The 25,510-nt window shown below is 43.0% G+C and overlaps 1 protein-coding gene and 1 long non-coding RNA gene across 2 annotated transcripts in view; one reads left to right on the forward strand and one right to left on the reverse strand.

Annotated features, from left to right (window-relative positions):
* Nucleotides 1-12,757, reverse strand: part of NINJ2 (ninjurin 2) — a 49,591-nt gene extending 36,834 nt beyond the window's left edge. The window contains exon 1 of the mRNA XM_062570187.1: nucleotides 12,684-12,757. Coding sequence (XP_062426171.1) covers nucleotides 12,684-12,716 — 33 coding nt within the window. The 5' untranslated portion in view covers nucleotides 12,717-12,757. The remainder of the gene's footprint in view (nucleotides 1-12,683) is intronic.
* Nucleotides 1-25,510, forward strand: part of LOC134137345 (uncharacterized) — a 53,781-nt gene that overhangs the window by 13,640 nt on the left and 14,631 nt on the right. The window lies entirely within an intron of this gene.

A 25,510-nucleotide genomic window follows, 5' to 3' on the forward strand; every position in this document is an offset into this window, starting at 1 on the left:
GTATCAACACGTTGGCGTTGACTGTGTACGCAACAGAGGTGCCTCAGGCAAAAGGCAGACCAAATGCTTCTTGGTAACAGACAATATTCCCACAGTATGGGGCTCCAAGGACGTTATCTATAGCACAACTGGAAGGACTCACAGAGGCCTACCCTCCCTTCACAATGCACCAGGAGGAGAAGAGGGCCTTCAAAATACATAGACCTTCCCATACAAAGGTTGTGATTACTAAATCACAGCCTCCTCTTAGTCTCTATATTTTGCTAGTCCTAAAACAAACTTCCCATAAGTGTTGTTCTTATTTCTGCTGAATCTGCTTTACAAGTAACACCCACGCGGCTGATGATAACAAATGAAGAAGTGCTCCACCATGTGCAGCACATGGATACATCAGGTCTATTGAAATGGCTGATACAGCTGGAGGAATTACTCAACTAGATACTGTCCTCTTACTTCTTAGAGGGGGGAAGGAATGGAGGGCTAGACATAACGCCTTCTGATTTAAAGCCAGCAGTATGCCGTGGGATACGGCATCCTTTCACACTGTTCTAGCTAGATCTGCAACAGTATGTACCCACGATGTCTTTCAGCAGAAAATCGCGGAGCACTTGGTAAATAGACTTATCAAGTCCACGGACACACATGGGCAATTGTACAGAGCTCATGACAAAGCTGAAAATACATCTTAGTACTACTTGCTCTTGCATAACTCCCTTGAGGTTTGTTGAACTTTGCTTTTCATAAATCATTTGATAATATGTAAAACAAAAAATGTAGATGTCTAGAAAAAATGATGCTAGGCACATTAATAACAGACAGACTGGCCTCTTAGCTCAGCTGAGAAACAAGCCCTCACTAGATAGGAAAAAACAGGGAGGTGAGCAAAGGAAGAAAAAAATTGCTTTTGGATCACAAAAAAGAGAATTGTATTGTTATCATTTGCAGCCACAAAGCGATGGATCTTTTTTTTTTTTTTTTTTTTTTTTTTTAAAAAAAAAAAAACTATTCTTTGCTGTCGGTGGCTATGGAGACACCTTTCCCTACAGCTGGCCGAGCATCTGAGTCAGCTGCTCCCACAGGAGAGATAATGTCGCTGTTTGTACCTTGTGCAAATGAGGCAACAGGAAGCGCTTTAAAATGACTGGACCCATTCAGCTTAACTCCTGCCCCACCCTGGCTGCAAATACCTGAGGTCACCACCAAGCTGGCCCAAATCCTACTCCTGCGCCCGTTCCCTCACCTGGTGAGCCCAACCCATAGGAGAGCGGCCGTTTGGCCACATACTTGGCCTAGAAAGTCAGCACCGTGAGATTAGTTCAGTAACCCGGGCTTATGCTTGGAGGTTTGCGGCTAGAGGTAGGGCAAAGGGCTGGGAAATGAATCAGTGGGCTATTTAGCAATGTTGCTAACCGAAAGCTAACTTAATTAGTAGCCACCAAGAGCGGTTGACATCTGCTTTTCAGTTCCCTCTATGAGTCCAATCCCGAGTGGATGTTCAAAAAAGTACAAGTGCATAAGGATACAGATCTACCATGCGCCTGCAGCACCGTCCACATCAGAGATGGCACTAGCTATCTCTTTTTCTCATGGTCTCAGCAGAATAATTGAGCATTAGATGGGCTCAGAGATAAAACACCTCTAGCTATGCTTGTTAGTTGTGGCTAGGATGAAGTGGGGAGCTCCATCTTCCCTGACGTCTGGCACAGAGGCCTCCAGGACTTTCAATGATCTGTCTTTTCTTAGTTGTATCTGTTTCCCCTGCTGATTACCATTGATCTGTTATTTTGTGGACTCTAAGCTTTTTCTGGACTTTTACCTGTCTTGTCAGCAAGGAAATGGGCTTCTGAGTTCTTTTCTGATTTTCTTTCTTTCTTCCCATGATTCTGCTGAGTTGTGGGCTTTGCAAGGACCCTGGTCTTTCTTAAATTAGTGACATGAAAATTAAAAAATAGATCTTCAGGCACAGCTGAGGAGACTCAAGCCACCATAAACTCCAGCTTTTTCTACTTTGCTGCTAAGCATCCCCTGACTGCAGTCCCAGTGCAAGCACTGCGTTCTGGGGCTGTTTTCTTCGCTGTCTGGTAGAAGTAGAGGACAGGTCTCTAATTTTGGGAGGGTCTTAGATTCACCTTATCATTTTTTTTTTATTATTATTTTTATTCATGACTCGCTTGCTATATTTAAGGAGACAGGGTGTTTGTTTGTTTGTTTATTTTCATGGATGCTGAAGCTTCTGCCTCCTCTGAGTATGTGTCAGCCTTTTATTGTGGTAGGCCCATGCCTGCTTCCCGCAAGATGCGAGTAGCTTCCACCCCAGATAAAAGTAGTTTTCTCCCATGCACTATGTTACACCCTGGCTTCTTGACTGAGGAGGAGGGAAGAGGGGCTTTTCTTGTTCTGGTGGACTTTGCCCATGCCTTTCAGATCTGAATAGGCCAGTATTATTTCCTAAGTGCTAAATCCACTCACAATGGTTTTAAATGGTTGAGCTGCTGAGCCAGCTGAACAGCAAACACCAGACAGGAAACCACATTTCGCGAGCGCCTGAGATTCCTTCAGACTGTACGTGGAGCCATTAAGAGCAAAGTAAAAGCCCTTTGACACAGCTCCCTTGGGCAACTTTTTCATAACCACATGCCAAAAATGGGGGCTAAGGAATTGATCCAGAATCAGCTCCCAAGAATCTACCACAGGAAAATGAAGGTCGAGTTCAATTCTGTTTGTATTGGAAGGGAGGAGAACAGCAGCATATTATATTTTCTTGTGGCATATTAATCCATTGCTGGATGTCTCTCTGTTCAGTGTGAATTTCCACTCAAAGTATTGCCACAGGCAGAAGATCAGAAAAAACAGGTGCTTTGTACTATGCAAGTTGTAGTTGTATTTGTATCTGTTTTCTTTATTCTTTGCTTTTGAGTTAAGAAGAGCCCATAATGTACACCTCATGGTCTTCTGATCATCCTAGAAAAACTAGATCTTCAGCTAAGGTGATCGGCCATGAAATATGCAAGAATGAGAACAATTATCCAACTGCAATAAGATGGTTGAGGGCCTATCCAAAGGGGCTTCTGTTTCTATCTCTGTCCAGACTTGTGAAGACAGAGAACTTAATTCTTCTTTGGAAGAAGATGCAATTGCACATGTTCCCTAAACAAGCTCTTTCACAGTGATCTGGGTTAGCTTAAACACTCAGCAATGGAGGTTTCCTAGCTCAGACAGTCTTGACAGAGCGATTACTTTGAGCAGTTGCGTTGAGGAAGCAATAATAATTGGTGGTGGTAGTCAGGATGAACTTCACCCCCTTTAGTGCTTCAGCTCCAGTCAACAGAAGCTGTGTAACCGCAGCCTGAAGTCACACAAGGACATCCAGGACCATTTAATCTGAATCAGCTGAAAAAGGTGCAAACTGAAAGTAGGATAGTAAGGTTGCATCAAGAACCTGTGTGATCATCCTGAGTCAGAATTTACCTTTAATTTAATTTAAGCTTGCTTCACTTTGGCTTTGGGGTTTGCTTCCAACGCCAGCACGGTTGACCATGACTCTAACTCCACTTAGAGGTGCAAACACATCTGTGTGCCTGGACTTTTGAAAGCGCATCTGTGAAATTTGTCTTCCAACTGTTGATGATACATTCAGCAGAGATGGTATTATGTTTGGTCCCTAGTTGGCAGTTTCAACTAATGTTTTACTTTACATTGCACGAAGTAACAGAGCAGTCTCTGATGACTGAGTAAAACAATTTTAACAGTTTTCTCAAAAAATAAAAATGGTGGAAATTAGTATTACTAAGGACTTACATAGTCCCAGAGAAAGTAAAGATGAAGCCACTGGGCACCCTGCTGCTATATGGTAGTTCACCCATTCAGCTAAGAAGAGATAATCAATATTTCCTTCCTGTTTTTGTTGCTTATTACTTATGTGTCTATGGGCAATGGTAGTGGTCATTTAATTTTCTCTGCCTTGACTTAGCCATCTGTAAAATATGCAGGAAACACTCCCTTCTCCATATGGGGAATGTGAAATTAAATTAATTGATATTTACAAAGTGCTTTGAGAACCAGGGACAGCAAGATTTGGTTCACACACAAGTCCTGTGAGAGTATGGAATATTTCAATTCTGTTATTTTCTGCAAAAACCTTCCTTTCTTAGAAAAGCATAGGTTACAAGAGGATGGTTGCTTCCCCTTTGGCTCTTACCAGACTAGCGGGAGCAGCTATCTTTTTAGGATGACTGAGGTCTGTGGTGAATCTGGGACTCTTTTCTTTATCTACCAAAATGTTGTTTGGAGTTGTCTGAGTGCAAAAAGAAAAATCCTGAAGATATATATGAATATTTACCCCCCCCCAAAAAAAAAAAAAACCACAAAAACAAAGAAACAAGGGCCCAAACAACCCCAAACCAGTACAGCATCTCTTTTTCTCGTTCTCATTTCTCTAAACCAGCTGATAGGATTCCCCCCGAATTTCCAGCATTGGTTGAACTTTGACCTAAGACTCTTCATGAGAAATTTTTTCCCCCGAGGGTTATTTTTCATGGAAAGTTTTAAGATCCCAAGAATAATAGTCTTCACAACAGTAATTATAGAATCACCCAGCTGACTGATGTAATTTGACAAAGAATGATGACTTGCCCCGTTCAGAGGGGTGTGTCAAGCTATATGGCAACTGGTGATGTGAATTTCTTGCAGCATTTGCACATTTGTCTTTCTGTTATTCGGTTCAAGTGTTTCTGTTACATGGCTACATACCTGAGGTGATTCACATCATGGTAGTGTTAAGCTGCTTGGAGCTCAATGCTTGTATTCCCCTTTCTCAGAGAGAGGGGTCTAAGCACTTGACTCACAAGCCAAGGATGGGGAAATGGCTGTGAAATTGCTCACGTGGCTTTTGTAGTGGGAGAACAGTACACTTGTGTGGGGTTTGTTGTATGCATGCAGCTTTGCCCAGTTTTGGTTCTTAGAAGAGAGATCGGAAAAATGCTAGATTTTTCGAGAAGGGCTGAGAGACAGTAACCCAGGGCTGATGGTTTCCATTTTTAGTGGGTAAGTGAACTGAGATGCCCTACCTATTTGTCCGATGTGGGAAAACAGACACGCAGATGCGTGGTCCGGTTCTCGGGAATGAAGCCAGAGGAGGGAACTTTTTTACAAAACACACAGAAATTCAATTTAGCTGTGGTTTCGTATTGGAAGGCTTCAATTGCTCTCCTGGGGTAAAGCCAAAATAGAGGCTCACTCACGGGCACTGGGAGGAGGGTGGCGGGTTTGCCCCCCAGCCACTGCCGCGTCCTTCAAGCTCAGCATGGCTCCCCCTCTTCCTCACTGGTATGGTAACCCTCAGCATCCCAGGCCTGTCCCCACCCCACTTTCCCCACCTTATTTCTACAAGTTTTATAAAAGAGAGAAACCTGCTATCATTAAGGTGCTTTTGTAGCCACCAACCAGTGGAGTCCTCTCCTACCGCATGGAGCGTGAACTGCCATTGAAACCCTCCTCCCTCCCCTCACCAACGGAGACCTTGGTCTTTGCCCTCTTTAGAAGTGTCTGAATTTCTTCAGGTTGTTCTTATGCAACCAGTTTCTCCTCCTGCACAGTTTTCAGCATTTCTAGCTGTGGTCTGAGCTCCTATGTTGCTGAGGTCCTCAAATGTCCACACCATGCATTGCTCACCCCAGGACGCGGGCTGCCGTAAATCTTGTAAGGAAATGTCCCACAGCCGAGTGCTTGTGTAGCTCTAGCTCTGAACAAAACACATATTTCTAGTATTATATTATGTAGACCGAACCCTGGCTGAGTGCTATACAAACATGACAGGAAGAGGATTTGTTTATCCGTCTCATAACATACAATATAGACAGGGAATTTTTTACTTCTGGCTCCTTCCTTTGTGCCCTGTTTTTTTTTCTTGCACTGGTCATTGATGAAAGCTTTCTGAGCAAGGACCAGCACCACAGAGTACAGCGGGTCCCCAGTGTGGGCCTGAAGCAAAAGAAATATTCAAGAACTGAGGCAAAGGCTATTCTAAAAACAACTCTGATGGTTGAGTCAGTTTGAAATTCTTGCCACAACAAACTTAAAGGACTCCGTTCTCCTCCTGCAAACCTCTTCTGGCTTCAGAGGAGACATGTCAAGGATGAATTTGTCTCCCAAGAGGTCCTCTGGCCCCAGAGTGTCACTGCGGATGCACATGCAACCAGCACACAGTCTGTAAGGAGGTCCAGGGAGGTCTGCACATCCCTCTCCCTGCAAGTCCAAAGAGAAGATGCTAGCTGTGTTGCCTTCTGCGCCAGCGGGCCTGCGGTGCTAATCCTGCATGTTCAATTTCCCCTGGCAGCACGGCCTCCTTCCTACAATTTATAGCCCCCCAGAAGGCAACTTTTTAAATACACCAGAGGAAACGATTGTTCTAGGGTGGAAAATTGGCCTTTTTCTTTCTGCTTGCTGGCTTATCCTATTCCTACCCTAAGTCTAAACCCAGCAGAAGAGTCCTGTGTAACAGCAGTCTCTTCCGCTTTTCTGCGGGAAGCCTCTATTTGCCCTCGGTTTCAGTAAGAGCCGATGTACTGACCGGTCAGTGAGTCAGGCTTATTCACCGTTTGATGTGCTCCCCGTGTAACCGCAGGAGAGCCAGCAACATCCCTCTTTCTTCACTGTCTTCACCTGCCTAATCTCGCCACATACGAGTCTTGCTGGGTGCATAGTGTGGGATCAGACACCTACCCTTAGTAAGATGCTGCTGCTTTTCTTTCCACCCCTCATCAAGGTAGAGCACTAGGGGCCAGATCAGTCGCCAGCAGAAGGCCACTGATTACCCTGGGATAACTCCAGGTATATGTTTCACTCCACATGCCTCATTTCCCAAAATACCCTAAAATCTGGGTTCCACTTTTGCAGGCTGAGAGACTACCACCTTCTGTTTGGAAAAGGCTTAAATGAACTGTTTGCCCTAAACGGGAATGCTGGCAGTGTCCAGGTAGAGATGGCAGGAGGAATGTGTAGGGTAGAGGAGAAATGCCACATCTGACTAGAGAGCAAAGAAGCAATTAGTAATGGCTATAAAAAGCGTCTCCTTCTTCTCGGTGTGCTGTCATCAACGCTCACTGGCCTTCTAGTGTCAGTGTTATAGGTTTCCTGGAAACTGCACGGGTAGGGCTTGCAGACTGGTGGGTCCCTGTGACAGGGGGAAAGCGCACAGGCTCATTTTCTCCCCCAAGTACAGTATCATATTTCACACCTGTCTTCTGACTGACCAAGGCACATTGAATCTTTGCCTAGCCCTCTAGCTAGCCCTATAAAGACTTTCCTCTCAAATTTTATTCCTAAGTCTTGCAGTCTTGGGGCCTCTACTGCTGGCAACATCCACCCTTGGGCTGTGGCCTGACCTTCAGCTAATCGAGCTGAAGTGAGAGATTTTGCCACCCCCCCCACACGGTCTCCTGGCTGCACAGTCCCACCCCTCCTGGGTGCTGGTGCTGGCACTTTGATCCTCACAGGAACCAGTTCAGGGCTGCAAACCAAAGGAAAGCTGACCCTACCCAAAAGTGATTAGTTTTCACACAGTTTAGCTCTCTGAACTGGCTTTGCCAGGGCGATGGGAATGCCACAGCCAGTGGAGTGCACCACTAGGAGCGGGAGGTGGGATCCTTTTTCAGGGGCTCCAGCTCTCTCCTTTCAAGCGCCTCCAACTCTTGATGGCCGAGTTGCACACGCTGTACACGGGTGACACAAGAGTGTTTCTTTCTGAACTACTTGAGATTTTCATAATGAAAGGCTCTCTCTCAAAACAGACTGTCATTATCCAAGCACAAATTATACAAGCTATCCTGGATCCCAGGTCACACAACTGAAGCCCTCTGGGACAGAGATACTGCTTGGTTGTAACGTTAGATTACCACCGTGCTAGGAAACGGCCGAATGAGGGTAAAGGTCCAACAGCACTAGAAAGCACAAGCTGGCTGTTGCTCCAGAAGCAGACAAATATGCACCCAAGCCAAGAACTTGTAAGCACATTGCAGCCTCAAGGCACACATTAAAGCCACAAAAAAAAAAAAAAAAAAAAAAACAAAAAAAAAACCTCCAGGAAAACAGGAGTCTAACCCAGTCGTGAGCACACTCACTGCATTCCCTCATCAGGACTAGTCTGAAAGTGGGATGCGAGCGATGGAATTTACAGTGGCAAGTGGGACTTTCCATTTGCTTTGTGGGTGTTTTGGAAAAGTCCCCACTCTCAGGTCTGTAACTGCCTGTCTAAAATCTTTCCGTTGTAGACCTGGTCAAACCAAGCACTTGTTGTAAATTATTCAACGATTTATTTTTTTTTCCTTGCTAGTTCCTTGTAAACCTGTCTTGACTGCTACAGATGTACTTTGCGTTCAAAGTATTCACCAAATAACTTCCGCCAGCAAGTTTCAGTATAGGAGCTATTTTCCAGAACGATTATTTTATCTATTTACTCTTTCTGTTTTTGGTGTATGAATGAATCCCTAAACGGTGAAGTATTATTTCTGCTCCTGTCCCAGAGGATCACAGATTTTAAAGGCAAAAAGTAAACTGAAAAAAGAAAGAAGTAACGAACAACGTGTAGTATCCTTTGCAATATGAATATGGATGACATTCAGCCAGTGAAAATTCTTTAAACATAACACCCATTTATACCGAACATAACACCCATTCATGAATAGGAAAATATAGAAATACAAACCTAATAAAACCCAGGCGCCATTTCAAATCAGCCCGAATCCTTGCTCCATTTTGCAATATTCATCTAGGGCTCTGACACATATAGCTGTGGTAATGTGTGAGTGTTACTGATTTCAGCTGTCCACACACTTTCCCCTGGGTTACAGCTACTGTGGTGGGAGTGGTAGAACGGATGTTGTCTTAGTTGCTCCCATTCAAAGGCTGGTACATTAGCTTAAATCAGCAATGAAACAGGGTTGTGTTAAGATGCCAGATCGGGAACTGCAGCAGCTGAGGCACACAGTTAAACAGATTTAATGGCTCTTTTGCCACTGAAAAGAACTGTCCTGTATGGCTCCCTCCTCCTCTATCCCCCCTTGCAAATCTCCGTGGAAAGGGAGGCGGTGAGTGTCAGGGGTCATAACAGCATGAAGTAGTGCAGCTCAATCAGCCAGAGCAAGCCCACCAAAGCCATTATTCTAATCAAAGTTGAAAGCCTTTATTTCCTGAATTAAATAGGGACAGGTATCTTGTTGGGCTTTTTTTCATTTGTTTCTACCCCAAAATGTGTTTTTCCAGTCATATTTCCAGCTATCATCTCAGGATATACTCTCCTATATCTCACCATATTACTGGTCTACCTGCTTTGGTTTCTCGTCAGTGGAGATGCTTCGTAGGGGAAGGTGAAACTTTCCCTTGGAATTCATAAACACAGATGTCTGGTAAGAAAAATACATAATTCAAAGTAAACCATATTACAGTCTTATCTTTTAACAGATAAACTAATCTTCTTAGTTCAAAACTTTTTAATTCAAGTTAAAGTTTTATCTTGTCTCTTAGCACTTGGCTGACTGGTGTAGATCTGGTGAGGCTGCTCTACTGCCTTGTGGTTTTTTTTCATTTCAGCATCATTTCCTTTTAGCATCTCTCTGTGCACAGTTTGAGGTTTTCTTAGCCTTCCTAGAAGTCAGAACTGTAAAATAGAGTCCATTGAAACACATTGAGCAAGAGAATTTTTGCGAAGGAGGAAGTATATTAATGTGAGCTAGTTCTTGCTGTTAAAAAGCAGTCTCAGCTCTCACTCACGGACAATTGGCATATTATCTTTTCTGATGCAAAATATCACTTGCATTCTGATCAGTTACTGTGCTAGTGCCTGCAGCGAGCTGAAAAGGGTATTTATTTTTATCCTACCATTGGCCTATAGGATTTGAAAGTACCTCTTTTAGCTTGCATAACTGTAAATACTGTTATTGGTCATAATATTTTCCTGACCTCTTCTCAATGCTTGCTCCAATATTTGACGTTGTGACCTGCTCGAGGAGATGGTAAATTCCACAATCTGACCACATGCTGCATGAAGGAGTGGCTCCTGTTATAGAGACTTCTAACTTTGCCTAGTAAGCTCTTGTTCTCATGTTTTGGGACGAGACAAAAAATCAGGGACTGATCAATTCTCCTTAGAGCCTTCCTAAGCCTCGGCCACCTCTTTTAGCTCTTTCCTACAGCAGGCTAAAGGCTCATACCGTTTTCATTCTCTTTTCATCTGTCAAACCTGGACATGTAAAAGTTGTATAAAAAATGCTAGTAGGTGCTGCGCAACTGCTTTAGACCGGGACTCACTCCCTGTACACAAAACCTCCAGTCTGAGTATTGTAGCACACTTAATTCCCATGGCTGTTTGTGCTGCTCCGAACAGGAGCTCTTTCGGAGCAGAGCCACACGTCGCCGCCCCGGAGCGGGCAGCGCGCATTCCCGCAGGGCTGCTCATAAACCCACAGCTGGAGACGCTCAGGAAGGCACCTGCTCCATGCTCAGGGACTCGGCAGAGGCTTGCAAATGTACTTTCAACTGAGAGACTTCTTTCCCCTCCCCTTCTTTTTCTGATCGTTTCTCCCCTCATCTCACACTTCTCAGGTCATTTCACACCAGGACTCTCTGCTTGTCTCAGCAATGTGGTAGTATGTAATGCTCTTTCCCTCCCCTGCCAGCACCATATATTTCTTGGTTATAAGCATGCAGGAATCTGTGTGCGTTTGGCTATATTTTTTATTTTCTAGTGGCTTTGTGAAAGCCCTGTAAAGTGCCACAAGGAAAATCTCAGTAGGATGATTTTTCTTGTGGGAACCTGTGTAGGTAGATGGAAACACCCCACATCTTCCAGCTCTAGAAACATATACGTATGTCTCTTTAATTTTTTAATTTTAGAATTCAAGGAACTGCTGTCCTTTGGGGTTATTCACTTTTGCTGAGAATCTTAACTTTTGGCTGAAGATACTGAGGATCGTTTCTGGCTCTTCATTTATCCTCAGGAAAGAAAAAGTCTGATTGCCAAAAAATGTAAAATCCAGATTTTTTAGGAGCTTATGAGCATTTTAATCAGTGGAGTTGATTCTTTCACCCATGAAAATTGGATTACAAATCCAATGTAGACCTGAAACTTTCTATTGTGTGGGAAGGTTTAAAACATGAAGAGTTAACCTGTATTTATATTAAACATAATTTTCTTGTCTCCTCTGTCCCCCATCCCCAATTCCTGATGTACAGATTTCCATATATTTTCCCCTTTTAACTGGTTCTAGGAAAGCCTGGCTTCTCTTTTTCTCAATCCTGAATAGCAACCAACTGCCAAAGCTACCTATGTGTTTTTCTTGGTTATCCTGTCTCTTATCTGAGCACAGATTTTCCAGGGCCTAAAAAAATGTGCTACGCACCTCATATCTCAGCTGAGGTAACCCTGCCTCGTCACAGAATCACAGAATGGGTGAGGCTGGAAGAGACCTCCTCTGGAGATCAGCTAGTCCGACCTCCGTGCTCAAGCAGGTTCACCTAGAGCATGTTAACCAGGGTTGCATCCAGGCAGGCCTTGAATATCTCCAGAGAAGGAGACTCCACAACCTCTCTGAGCAACCTCTTCCAGTGCTCCATCACCCCCACAGTAAAGAAATTCCTCCTCTTTCTCCTTACAATCTGCAGGATCAGGAAGCCTAGTTCTTTCTTTCGAGCCTACTTACCCACCTCTGGGATAATTGTCCTGATTATTTCCTAGGGCACAAATCTTTCCATTTTAGTTTCTTCAAAATGGGCCAAAGAAATAAAAATGGAGACAACCCGAAATGGACTTCCCCACTTTTGCATCTGAGGACAGTTAAGACCATTACAGAGAGAAAAAAATCAGCTGCAAAGTTTGGACGGTGTTGCTGACTTTCCCAGGGCTGGAAGCTGCACCCCAGGCAATGCTTTGCCTTCTCACCTTCTCCAGAGTCGCCTGAGGTGCAGATCTGGGCTTGAACTTCTGAAGTTTGGCGGGTGCCTGTGATCTGGGGTTTGACTCCATTTCATCTCTAACAGTTTCTCTTTCCAAACCCTTGGGTAGTTGCCCTTTCCTAGAGCACATGCTGAGTGCAAGAAACACCCTTCGTAAAAACACAAACACTCAGAAGAGGAGCACAGGGAACTGAAAGAGCTTTATCGAGAAGTTTTGTTTCTCTGTAAACCCTGCATAGGAAACCCTGGCCTCTCTGCGCCCTCAGCATTTGCTCTATTTATTTCTTCTCCTCCTCCCCAGATTGGGAGTGCTTTTTGCCTAACAGAGAGGCTTTGTGAGATGAGGAATGGCTCAGATTTTTGTACCTCGTAAAGTCTGTGCTGCCTCCTTCTGAGAGCTGAACACTAACTCCTGCCCCAGCTGCCCTCCTTCTCAAAAAAAAAAAAAAAAAAAAAAAAAAAAAAAAAAAAAGCAGCTCTTCTGAGTAATCCCCCTCTTCTTACCCCATGCCATTCGGGAAAAGGCTCATAACAGCCCCTGGGCAGAACAGGACAGAGATCCTGCCACTAGCTTTTCTTCAAAGGCAAGCAGCGGAAAAAAAGCAGCACTGAGCTTTCAAGCAAAATCAGCTGCCAAAGCAGAGGCGCGAGTGGCAGCAGCGTGGCTATTTCCCCAGCCGTGGGGATCTTCCCTCCCACTTTTCCCTCCTGTGGGTATTTCCCCGAGCTGGACTCACTTGGAGGTTGATGCTCTCCCCTTCTGAGGCCATCCTTTCGCCCTCGGGTCTCTCCCTCCGCGGCCAGCGCGAGCAGCCGGGGACTCTGCGCTCCCGGAGCCGCTGCTGTCGCTGGACCGGGAAGCGCAGCTGCTGGAACAGACCCGCTATTCATCTGCCGGCTGCCGGCCGCCCGCTTGGCATCGGCCGGGGGGCGAGCGAGGGGGTGGCACGCCAATTCTCCATTGTCCGGGCCGCCCGCCGAACAAGCATCCCTCTTAGGCTTCCCATGACTGCTGTCTTCGCTACGTGTCTGCGCTACCTCGCGGCGCCCAGCTGAGCCCCATGAGCTCACTTGGGCTGGGACTGGGGTGATGCAGCCGAGGTACCAAGACGTTCCTGGCGTAGGCGGCACGGCCGTAGCGGCGAGACCCATCGCTCTTCTCTCCCCAGCACACATCAGAGCCTCCCTGTGCCCACAGATGGAAAAATAACGGTTGAAGAGATTAAGTCCAGAAAGTTATCCCTGCTAGCTGCTGCTGCTTCAGCAAAAATGTTAACGCTAAAAAAAGAAAAAAAAAAGTTTCCACTTTACTCTGTTTATAGACACCTCTTCTCATTTTTTTTCCTCAGCCAAAACACTCTCCCATCCCCAGCTCTTTTTTTAGCTTAAAATTTTTATGGCGCATCCTAGCCTGAAGCAAAGCTTGCTTTTTTGCTTAAGCTGGAAGGAACCAAAAATGACGCTCGAATGGAAATACATGCAGCCAGAATCAAGTCACAGTGTAGGAAAATAAGTTGGGTTGGAATCGTCAGGCAATAAAAATCAGGGCGACTCTCCAGATTTCAGAGAAACTCCGCTACTTTGTACCACCTGCAGATCCAGTGGGCTTGCCTGGCTTTTTGAAGAACAATTTCTGTAGTTACAGTAGCATAAAAAATTTATGCTAAGTAATATATTCTGTTTAAACAGTTTAGCCAAGTACGTGTCCTAGTACTTTGGCTTTATGAAAGGCGCTGACTCCTCCGTCAGTGGAAGATGCTGTCTCAATGCTTCCCAGCAAAAGGCCTGGTTTCGCAGTAACACCAGTGCCTAGTTCTGCAGCTTCTTTTCAAAGTGCTAATGATTTTAGCCTCCCTGCATTCCTCTCAAAGAACTAGTGTTTATTACTCCTTATGGATAGCTGAGTTGAAGCAGCAAGATATGTGTGTAGTGACTGGGCCAACATTACACAGGAAATCAGGACTAGGACACAGCTCATTTGCCCCTTAGGCTCCACAGCAGCAGAAGCCAATATTGATTAAGGATGCTGCAGTCTCCTTCCCTTAAGGAAGCCCAGTCCTTCCCTCTGGCCTCACTCCTTCCACTTGCATCAGTCACGTGGGAGCTGATCCAACCAAAAACTGACCTGGGACAAGGAAAGCAGTAGACCCACAAAGCTGCTGCTGAGAAGGGCTTCTGCTTCTGTGCACTGGCCCCTTGCCCCGTAACTTGTGTTTGCACAGTGGGTCAAACCTTCTAGCACTTGGGAGGGAATAACAGTTTCAAGAAATCCTTTCGCTCCTCTGGCCCTTGGGCCACACAGAGGTGCTGGCTGCTCAGAGACACCGTAACAAACAGGCAGCAACAACTTTTCTGATGAAAAGATACGACAGAATCATCATTTGGACCAAATCTGCCCCCTTGGCCAACAGCTAGACGTCCACGCTAAACAAACAACTTTCCTCCTAAAACAAAATAGAAGCTACACAACCTGGCTTATGTATTTTGTAATGTTTTCCTAAGGCAGACAGTTCTTAGATTTATTGTAATCTTCTGAAAGAAAACAAGACAAAAAGATTTTGGTTCTCTTAAAATATAGTCACTGCTTGCTCAAGCTTCAAGGAGGTTGATTTTATGGTTGTAATGAAAGCCACCTTTATGGCTCCTACACACTAACAAAAATTAATATCTCTGTGCCTTGTTTTCACTGAAGTGATTATTGTTTGAATCCTCGAAGGGAAAGGGAAGGCGGGCTACTCACTCCTACTCTTCCATACCTGATTTTTTTTTTCTTTTTTCCTAATGTAAGGAGAAACCAAAATGCAGCTATCTTCTGCTGTTGTTGACTATCCTGTTCCCATCCTGATGGGAATCTATATGTTAGCTAACAACTCTGTGAAAGTACCTTATTGCAAAGATGCTAATATAGATAATTACCTGTTTTAGTTTAGTTTTCTTAGTACAGTCTATAAAAAGGTGCCATGGTTCATCAGTTTATAAATAAATATTGTTTATTAATGGATAATTTATACTGGGCGAGTGTTTGCTGTGTTTGTTAAAGCCACTGTTGGGAGTTGGTGTTGTGCAGGTTCTTTGTGAACAGGTTTCCTGCAAATGACCCATGAAGTCTGGCCAAAGTTTTTCTGTCCCTAAATGTGCCATAAGCATCAAAACAAGTCCAAAATATCTTCTAGTGGTCAGATGGGAATGAAGTATCTATCATTTTATTTAGTAGATAAACAAATATTACTAGTGCAGTAATTTCACACAAGACCATGTGATATATAACAATGTTCCTTTTTAAACTAGTTTTACTTAGTACTTTATCTAAATGCTATGCAAGATTTTCTTACACTCTCCAGAGAGGCATTGCAAAGAGTACTAATCTTTCACGCTGTCCTCAGAATACCTACAGAAATCAGGCAAAACTTACAGTAACCCTTGTGTCCTTCTAGAAACTTAAATCAAACCAGACTCCAATTCCCTCTCCCAAGATAGCATGAAAGAGTCTTTCTACAAAGTGTATTAGTAGAAATGGCCGTATCAACCTCCCTTGGAGTGTCTGGAGCCAAGCACGTTAGAATGAAACAACTTCAAATGATAAAATGTCTCTTGGAGATTGTTTGTGTATGTCATTAATAGCAGAGCTCAGAACCTGGAAATGTGAGAAGAGAGGAAAGTGGGTTTATTTTAACTTGAATTGTAATAACTTCCCAAGAAAAGAAGGAATGCCTCAGTGAAGAAATTAGTAACAAAGATGTACTTACTAAATCTGATTACAAAGAAAACAGACTAATTTTTCAAACTATCTTTCCAACAATTGTTAATTATGACAGAATAAAGTGCCATTGTAATGGTCCAAAGATTAAGAAAATGCAGCACAACTTCTAAAAGAGATTGTGTGACATGAGTAGCAGCACTTGCTATTTTAAGACTCAGTGACCCCAAACCTTCTTCTAGTCTGTGTTTATAAAACATGAGAGAAGTAGGAGACCTCCAAAACTGGCTGTTTTAATGGATGTTGATTTGATTAGACATCATAAGGAGTCTTTTTAGTAATATCTAGTAAAGATGGATGAGGAAAGAGCATATGGGGAGCAGCATTTCTTGAAAGGAGGATGAGGAACATCTAGGTCATGAAAGACATCATAAAAGAAGAAAAGTATCTGATTTTCCCTTGCAAGATCAGCCTGCACCAGCTGAGTGCGGAGGAGAGGCTCTGGGGAGCAGCCGCCCTCACTTGAGAGGAGGAAGGATGGCAAAGCTGCTTATTTCCACCCCCATCCTGTACCCTCTCTTATACCAGCCAGTGCTTGTGCAGCCACCCAAGAAACCAGACAGAAGAACTAGGTCCAGCTGGAAAAAAAAGAAAAAAAAAATGCCAGGCTATTTTTCTAGCTGGGATCAGTTGCTTGACCTGCTTCTGCACATAACTGCACAAACACTTAGTCTGGCAGCAGGGAGGGCGCCAGGCGGGAAATGGAAAAAGTGGCTGGGAGTGGAGAAGGGTGGGGACAAGCCGGCTCAAGCAGCATTGCTGCTGAATGTGTAACCACAGCGTTGCAGTGCTGGTGCCACCAGTGGGGCTGGCCTCCACGAAGGGGGTGTGGGAAGGAAGGGATGAAAGCCTCGGGCCTCGGCGTGGGCCAGTAGAGACGGCCGGTAGCAGAAAGTAGGCCACGCTGTTCAAAGACTAATGGAAGAATTGCTCTTGCCCACCACTCTAAGGTATATTGTGGTGCTCTAGAGGAACCATAACCAGGACTACAAAAGTTTCTGTAGGATAACTACACTTCTAACAGGGCAAATGACAGGGCAACTTCACTTCTTAACCTTTCCCATGACTTGATTTTTGTATTACAAAAGTGGTCTTGTTTTTGGTTTGGTTTGTTTTTTTCTAAGACCCTCTTTCTCCCCTCTCTAATTCTGGGCCACCTCTTTACTATATCCAGAAGGAAAAAGTGTGTGCTTCTGATCCATTATAGGTGCATTCTCCTTATTTTCTGAGAACACATTAAAAGAGCTTGACTTACAGAATGAAACCCAAGAGGAATACTGCTGTCATCTATGCATATACGAAGCAGTATCACTAAAGAGATGGAAACATTTGTGCAAGAACTAATTAATAAACTGGCCAAGAAAAAATTCTAGGTTAGAAATAAGAAGGTTCTTGGCTGCCTGAATATTGATGTTCCAGAGGAGCCGCCAGTGAGAGTAGCAAGGACAAGGGATCGAACCAGACTTAGGATGGAGTTTGCTCAGGTTGTGAAAGGATTATCTGATATGGCAGCCTGTGACAGCCACAGACTGAACCTGCTAAGCCAGTAAGTGCTTTCCTGCCCTGAGTCCCACTTTCTGTATTCCACTGGTGGTTTTCCTTGAAGATCATAGCTCAGCAATATTATAGGGCATGCCACTGCAAAAGCAAAGGCAAGTGATTAGGTAGCCAAAGGCCCATTTTTTAAAACTTATTTAGGAGCATTAGTCTTTCATGTCTTCCAGTGAATAGTAGTATCCTAAACCCTGGTTGGCAAGAGTTGTTTCTCCTTCTATAGGAGAGAAGCACAGAGAGTGTAGTTTAGTGTTTGAAAGAGTAATAATCTTAAGGAAGACTCTGGGGATTTAGAAAACAAAGATGCAGTTGAATTGGAGCAACTGCACTTCTAAAATTCTCCCTGAGAATGATATGTGAAATGAGAATATATGAAAACTTACTTAGACAATGAATTGTCAAATTATATGAAAACAAAACTAGAAGGGATTTTAAGGGGTCACCTAGTTCTTCTCCTGCCCCTAGAGCAGTGGGTCATAGGTACCTGTCCAGGAAGCATGGATATTGCTCCAGCCTGCTCTGAAAGCATTCCAGCTGCAGGAGGTCCACTCACTTCGCAAGGAAACTTCTTTCAGGGTTTCAGTATCACCATACTTACTGTTAGAAATTGTTTTGCTAATATTTAATAAAAAGCCTTCTTCATGCAGTTTTAGCCTGTTATTCTTATCCTCTCTATGTGGGAGAGAAAGATTATTTCCTTCCTATTTGCTGCAGCCGTTTACATTTTTGAAGACTGTTATCATGTCTGTTCAGTCTTCTCTATATTTAAGAAAACAAAAATTCCTTCACTGTTTCCTCATAGATTATATTTCACAGATCTCTGCTCTTATTGCTCTCCAGACTCTTTCTAGTTGAGATATTGGAGAGTTTTGCATTCCTGGCAGCCTGTATTCACTTAGCACAGGTAAAAGTGGTCACAGGGCATGCAAGCTAATAGAGCAATAATATTCTCTGTGTTTGGACTGACAGTAGGAACCAGGGACACAGGCTGTAATTTTTGTAGGGTCTGACTCAGAGTGAATTTTCTGTCTGTCCCTGAGAGAAAATCATTGCTTGCAGCTTGAAGGCCAGGATAGATGCTAGACAAGAAAGGGATTCTTTCAGCAGTACTCAACTTTTTAAAAAGTTGTGGTAAACCACAATCAGAGAGTGGGAATGGAGGAAAAGTGGATCAGGCTGTAGGGAGCTGAAGGTCATCTCCTGAGCACCAGGTGAAGTTCATGTAACTAAGCAGCTACTGATAATTCCCAGCAATCTGAGCAGCCTGGTTTTTGCTTTGATTCTTTGCTGAAGGATTTGGAGTAGTGAAACTACATCTGACCTGGAGAGTAGCTCTTGAACATTATTTTCTAGGTGCTAGGCTGTCGGCTTTGTTCTTCCTTAGACAAGGACCTGTCACTGGAAAAGTAGATTAAGAACATTAATTAACTACAGGCCTGGCAGGAGAACATATCATTCAAAAAATAGGGAGCACAGTCAGACTACAGCCTAAATGGTACTTCCTTGAGTTCTTTGAGAAGTGGACAAAGAACTCAGCTGTAAATTTTTATCTCATACAAGGGCAGGTATGCGAGGATAAAAAAGGGTTATGTGCATTTCAGTATACACCTCCTTGTCTTTAACAGCTTAGCCATAGCCTATAGAAGCTAGAGGCTGCTTCGTCTTCTCTTTTAGTCTCCCTAGTCCAAGACAAATCATACATTTGAACCTTTTTTGAACAACAGTGTGTCAGGACATACGCACACACCCCTGTTATATGATCATTACTAATAGCATGGTCCTTTAGAGAGTCATAATAAATTCTTTCTGAGTCCTACAGTGATTACCAGAACATCTTCAATGATACTTCAGAACATAAAATTTGCTACTAAGTTTCCCTGTGGGTATCTCTACTGATTTCAGTGCTTACCAGCTTGGTCCATAACTGACTTTAGCCTCAACAGTGTTTCCTAGCGTCGCTGTGCCTGGCATTTCCAAATGTTTGGAAAACATTTTCCAGGGTAAAGTCTGGAAACTTAAAGATTCCCCTTACAAGCTTATTTACATTACTTCTGGAAGTCTCCCCTAAATCTGGCCCTTGGGAAATGGGCAAAATATAGATATCTTCTCTTTTTTATCAGTATGCCTCCCGGTGTTCCTGAGTCTCCTGGAGTCTTTCCTGAATCTAACCCTGGTAGCAGAGCTTGCCATGGACACATTTTGCATGTTGTGAATGAACTTTGCAGGGTCTCCTACATGGCAACAGCATTTCACCTGTAAGTTACCTCCTAAGAGCCTAGAATGTGAAGCTCAAACATGATCTTGGATTACTCTTACTCAGACATTCAGAATACTCAAATCACTGTCATTTGCTTCAGTAAGAGGTGAATACATGTTGCAGCAAATGAACAAATCCTCTGAAAGGAGCAGCTTCTGGATTCCCTCTCTTGTACTCTCCCTCCTTGCAGTGCCCAGGCCTCCACCCCACCCATCTCCCTACCACTCCTGTAGAGAACTGACCCAGCAGGAAGCTGAGCCGTGGATCTGGAAACAGTATGTTAATGGCATTCCCTTCCACCGCCTTTGTTTATTCCCATCTTAATGCCACACATTGGATATAAAAGAAACCTTCAGGCTCACCTACTCTCTCCCTTCCCCCACCTCTGTCACCCTGATAAAGTCCCCAAATAAACCTTGAAACACTTTATCAGTTGTAAAACCTCTAATCAATGAAAGACGCAGGAGCTAGTAATACGAAACCCTCTGCCTCAAGATCTTAGTGCTTCTTAGTGAACTTCAGTCTTTAAGGTCAGGTATTTAAGCTGCTGTTTGCCTCGATGTTCACTGAATACAGAGTCAAACAACAGCAAGCCTAAGAAGGTTATTCCTCTGTTTACAAAGCAAGCAGTATACTGATTCCTGGCAAAGTGGACTTTAAAAGGGCATCCTAAGGTAGGAAAAGTACTAGAGAAAAATAGGGAGAGACTTCGTACCTGGAATGTTGTCCTCAATGGGCTGCTTTGTCTCCAGGTGCTGATGAACTGCAGACAACTCAACAAGCAGTGACTGGGAGGTAATGAAAGATATCGTTTGCAAAGGAATATGTTAAAAGCAAAGTAAGGAGCATATGGAGGATAGCTAAGTCAGTACCTCCTACAAAGCTCCTTTAAATCCACAGAAAGTCATCTTGTTTATAGTGAGTTTTAGAGCAGCTCTGAAGGGAGACAGCAGGGGGAAGGGCAGATTCCACCACTATTCAAAACAGGAGGAGAAAGGGAGGTAAAAATATAGGCATTATGTGATGAAATTAAACAGCAGGACCTGGCAATTATACAAAATTTATTGCATTTTGGCATCATGTGTCCTGTAAGTGGAAGGCCTGTGTTTCCATGACAGTCCTAAGTTGATGTGATTTAGCCCTTGAAAGTGTGCAGCACCAACAGAAAAGAATTGATCTTACAGTGGAGGGTGGTATTAATTAGGAAACTTAATGCAGCTATTGTATATCTGTCTTCAATGTCTTTTTGCTTTTCTGCCACTGGATTCCAAGGGGAGACAGAATTTTTCAGCCTCAAGAATGACTTCAGCACAGGCATTTAGGGATACAGCATCTAGGATCTCCCAACAGCAAACAACAGGCTAAAAGGTTTTAATTTCTGGTGTCTTCAAACAGTTTTGTCAATAACCATCTGAGAACTGTTTCCTGTTTAAAGGCTGTTGTTATGACAATCTTTAAGGCCAATACTAGAAATATAAAGTGCAATGATGTACACTTTTAAGAAGGTCATGTTACTGAAGACTTTGTGTTTAGCACCTTATCCAGTCCTGCCTGAGGTCAGTAGAAAGACTTTCCCTGATTTTAAAGGGTTGAGGCTCAAGCACATACCAGTTCATTAACTAGGTGCAAAATATACATCTATTTGCTTACAAACTCCCTTTTTGTGCTGCAACTCATAAATTAAAAACTTGTGCTTAATCTGCTTTGACGGGTACCTTGCATTATGTGGTACAGACATAAGAGCTAATAAAAATGTTTTTGCTTTAGCTTTGTTATTTCCACAGCATTTGTGACATTTGTGCAAAGCCCTTTCAAGGATCTTATGCAGTAAAGTTTTCTAGTGGAATGAGAGAATTTCAGCCCTGACAGTGAGTCTCACTCGATGAAAATCACTGGTCTCTACAGTTTTGATTCTGAATCAGACACAAGTATTTCATTGGTGTGGTTCCAATGGTTTTGTTGGAATTCCTCTGATTTACACCCATATGAGATCAGCATTAGGCCCAAGTGTTTTCATTTTTCATTTGTTATTCTTGGCCCTAGTGTAGTTTTACTGCTGTTGAATGCAATGTTCCTAAAACACCAGATGTGCCTCTGAGATGAGAGAATATTGCAAAGAAATAGACTATAGTGATTTACTAAACAAAGCACAGTCTTCTTTTGTCCATAGTCTGAGCTTTTACACCAGTGTAACTATTTATTTGTATAGGACTATTTCAGATTACAGTTGGGAAGTGAGATTATAATCCTTGCTAGTATAAGTACTTTTATTATAGTAGCTCCTTATCAGGATCGTTGTGCTAAACTCAATCCTAGGTTTTATTGGTCCTTGAATACACAACTTATATATAGATCTTGTACAAATTCTGTATTTCTAATCACTTTTATATTTCAACCATGGCATTGCTTACCAGTTCCAAAGTATTACAGACCTGGTTGCTTTTCCTCTACAGGCTAAATGAGGTATAACTCAGTTTGTATGAGTTAAAACTGGTGGGAGAGCCAAATCTACACCAGCGTATCCAGAGTTTCTCTTCTGTTGTAGTAGGAGGAACGGGTTCACCTACGAAGTGCTGGCCAGCCACTCCAATCTTAAAAGCAGTAAAACATTACACAAAGTGCTGAGCTTTAGGTGCTTGAGTAGGGGGACCAAACACCCCTTCTGCTCTTCAGCTTGCTCAGCCAGGCCCTGTGTGAAGGTGGCAGCCAAGGCTGTGTGAGCTCACCTGGATTATTTTGTGCTCAAACTTGTGGCCTCACTATAGCTGGCTACTCTCAAAGCTGTCTAAATGGTCTGAGGCTCCTTCACTGAGTATAGGCGTTATCAGGAATTGTTCTTGCCTATCTTGAGGTAGGTCGCTTCACTCACTCTTGCCACTGAAGATCAGGTTGCAGGTAAAGGAAATGGAAGACTGGAAAAGCAGCCAGAAAGCATCAACATTGGTATTCTATTGTGTATTCCATCAGAAATTAGCTTTCAGTTTTTAACAGTGAGCTGCTGCTAAAGGATTGTGTCTTTAATTAGTCTTTTGGGATGAGAACTGTTTTGAAACATCTCTTAAAGCTTTGAGAATCATGCAGCCAGCAGGAGTAAGCTTAGTACTTTATAGTCACATTTTGCCCTCATTAATACTGCTGTATATTTGAAGTTGGTCACTTCATGTCCGAAATTTACCTCAAATTAGCACTGGTACAGATGATGCCACAATCTACTCCAGTGAATGTCCACTTTCTGCTGCACCCACTAAATTGCATTCAAGTGAAGCGATGGCAGCAAGATCTAGCCCTTTCCTCCCTGTGCATGAAAGCAAGTATTGGTGTTTGTGTGCAACAGCCAGCTCACCCTGTTTAAGCTGTGAAACAGGGGTCTGCCAAGACAGAAGGAAGGGGAGAAAAGGTGCTACCTTTGATACCAGGCTTCCCTTACAGGAATCCATAATTCACATTCTCTGGCAGAAAGCAGAGATCTCACAACAGACACCTACCAGTGGGTTTTTTTCAGTATCATCAGTCATTATGTCTGTTTGTTCAGACATAAAAAAAATTTAAGCGGTACTATTGTTTTCTGTACACTGAAAATGCACGTGCTGTTAGTACCCCTCACCGTAAGGAAAAATTCAGTACACAACAGGGTTGGCAGTTCACACAGCAGTACTTTCCTCTGAGCCAATTTCCACAGCGGTATTTAGCAGGCAGTGTTTTGCAGGGTGGTGGCTTTCAGCTCAGAGATAAAACCAGAGACTTAACTAAGTATGTCACTTTTTGGAAAAGTCTAAATCTGTCTTACCAGATAACATCCTGGATGGGTAATTAAAACATTTCTGTCTAAAATTCCATTTTAGTTTCACTAAGAAGTTGATATTCACTACTTTATGCCTAGGTCTCTAAAGTAATAGATGCTATCTGGCTAAAAAATTGCCTTTCATCCTAGAGGTGTCTGAATTGCAATGAGCAAAATGCTCTATGTATATATAGCAAATAATCAGCTGGTAAAGTTTGTCAGGTTCTTTGAGATTTTTGGATGAAAGATACAGCTTAAAGGCCAGCCACTCTTTGGCAGGGGCGTAAGTAGGCTGTGGATGATGGGCAAAGTGAGAATGCTGGGAGTGCTGAACATCTAATAACATAAAGGGGAGGCTTAGAAGAGCTCCTTTCTCCTCTTTTCATACTCTTTATTTTTCAATGTTAAAAAAGAGACTGCACTTAAAAGGGATTTTATATTATATAAGTAACAGGTGTCAGAGACTTCATCCAGGACCTGAAAGGGCTGCTCCAGGAGCAAGAGATGACATCGTACCTGTGCTCAGGTTTATTAAAGTCTGCGAGGGTGACGAGTCTGTGATATGGATGTTAGCGTGGCACATGTCTGAAGGTGTGTGCGCTCCACATGTTTTGAGGGCTTGATCAAAATTGACGGTAATGGAAACATTCCTAGTGACTACAATGTAGTCCCTAAAGATTTCATTCTGCTACTATGCTTGTGCAATTTAAAATGTTTGATCTTTATGCTGTAAAATCCTTTATTCCAGTAAGTTCATTATGCATCAGTAATCATTTACAAAGTGACTGGGACTCTGCTTAAGGTGGTAAAAAAAATAAAAACAAATACACTTTATTTTTCAGTCCACTAGCTCATGCTTCGTTCTAAGTGAAATTCCTGTCTTGAAAAGTGTCAGGTTGATGGCCCACTCACAGAAGTCTTCCTTTTATCTACAGACACTTATTCCAACAGCAGAACAAAGCCTCCTCCTTACCAATCCCTGACAGTACATCCTCATACTGAAGAGAGTTCAAATGGCAGGCCCTCTGAGTCCTTGATCTGTCTGCCTGCCTCCGTAACAAAGGTGCAAATTTGTGATGGTGCTTTTTATGATACGCTTCTCCAACAGAAGCTCGCCTAGGAGTCTCAGTTTGTCTCGCAGAAAACAGTGCTGCCTAATATTATTATTCATTGGTCTTCTAAAAATAGACATGATTAGATTATAATAGCTAGAAACACACAAAAATGGTTTAGAATGCTAACAGTGTGTTTTGGAATAAGCAGATTTTCTTCCAAATGACATTTATCATTATCCTAGAAAAAAAATTATTCACAAAGGAAAATGTTGTTTTGTTTTGTTTTTTTCATTTACCCATTAACAAATATGAAAGAAGTTTTTTGGACAAAAAAGCCAGGACTGTAGAAGCCAAGAAATGCGATAGCAAAAGCATTTCTCACAAACATCACTAGTCTTGGGGAAACGCTGACTGTGATACCTGATTATGTCAGGCACCTGTGACTGCCCATCGTGTAGGAGTTGCAAGGTCACCATGACCTAAACAGACAAAGAACTATAGTCTTTTCTCAATATACAGTCCATAGCAATGCTTCACGTTTGCATGTGTGTGTGTAGGGGGGAGAATTATGAGTTAAAATAATAAGATAGCTGTTTGATTATAGACCCCTGCCACAAGACTTCCAAAATCCACTATTCTCAACTATCAAATTTCATTCTGACTCACTTTTATTTTTCTCTTCATAGTAGAATTACCATTTCATGAATTCTCTTTCCTTGAAAGTTTGTTTAAAAAGTTTCCCTGTCAAGACAGCACCAGCCATCTGAGTGAACGCAGCTTCCCTGGAAACTGGTATTTTACTCTGGTTACCCGCAGACATAGGCTCTGAGCTTTCAGTATCTGCTCCCTGCTTTGAAGCACCACAGCCATATGCTTTTGGTCACCACTGAAGGCTGCTGGCAGCAGGCATTCCTCAGGCAGTAAGGAGAAAAGGGAGGGAAGAAAGTGGAATAGTCTAACAAGCAGCTTGGATGCAGTGAAGTCGATACAGATAGGTCCCTGCTCTTTACCATCACAGGCTGGTTTTGCCTCCTGACAGCTTATGATAATGAATACTATAGAATTATTCAGAATGGTACACTGATGTGTCTCAGTTTAAGCTTTTTTCCATAAGGAATCAAAGGAAAGGAACAATTCAGCTCATCAAATAAGAAAAATCC

Source organism: Rhea pennata, chromosome 1 (assembly GCF_028389875.1).
Source record: "Rhea pennata isolate bPtePen1 chromosome 1, bPtePen1.pri, whole genome shotgun sequence".
NCBI classification, from domain to species: domain Eukaryota; kingdom Metazoa; phylum Chordata; class Aves; order Rheiformes; family Rheidae; genus Rhea; species Rhea pennata.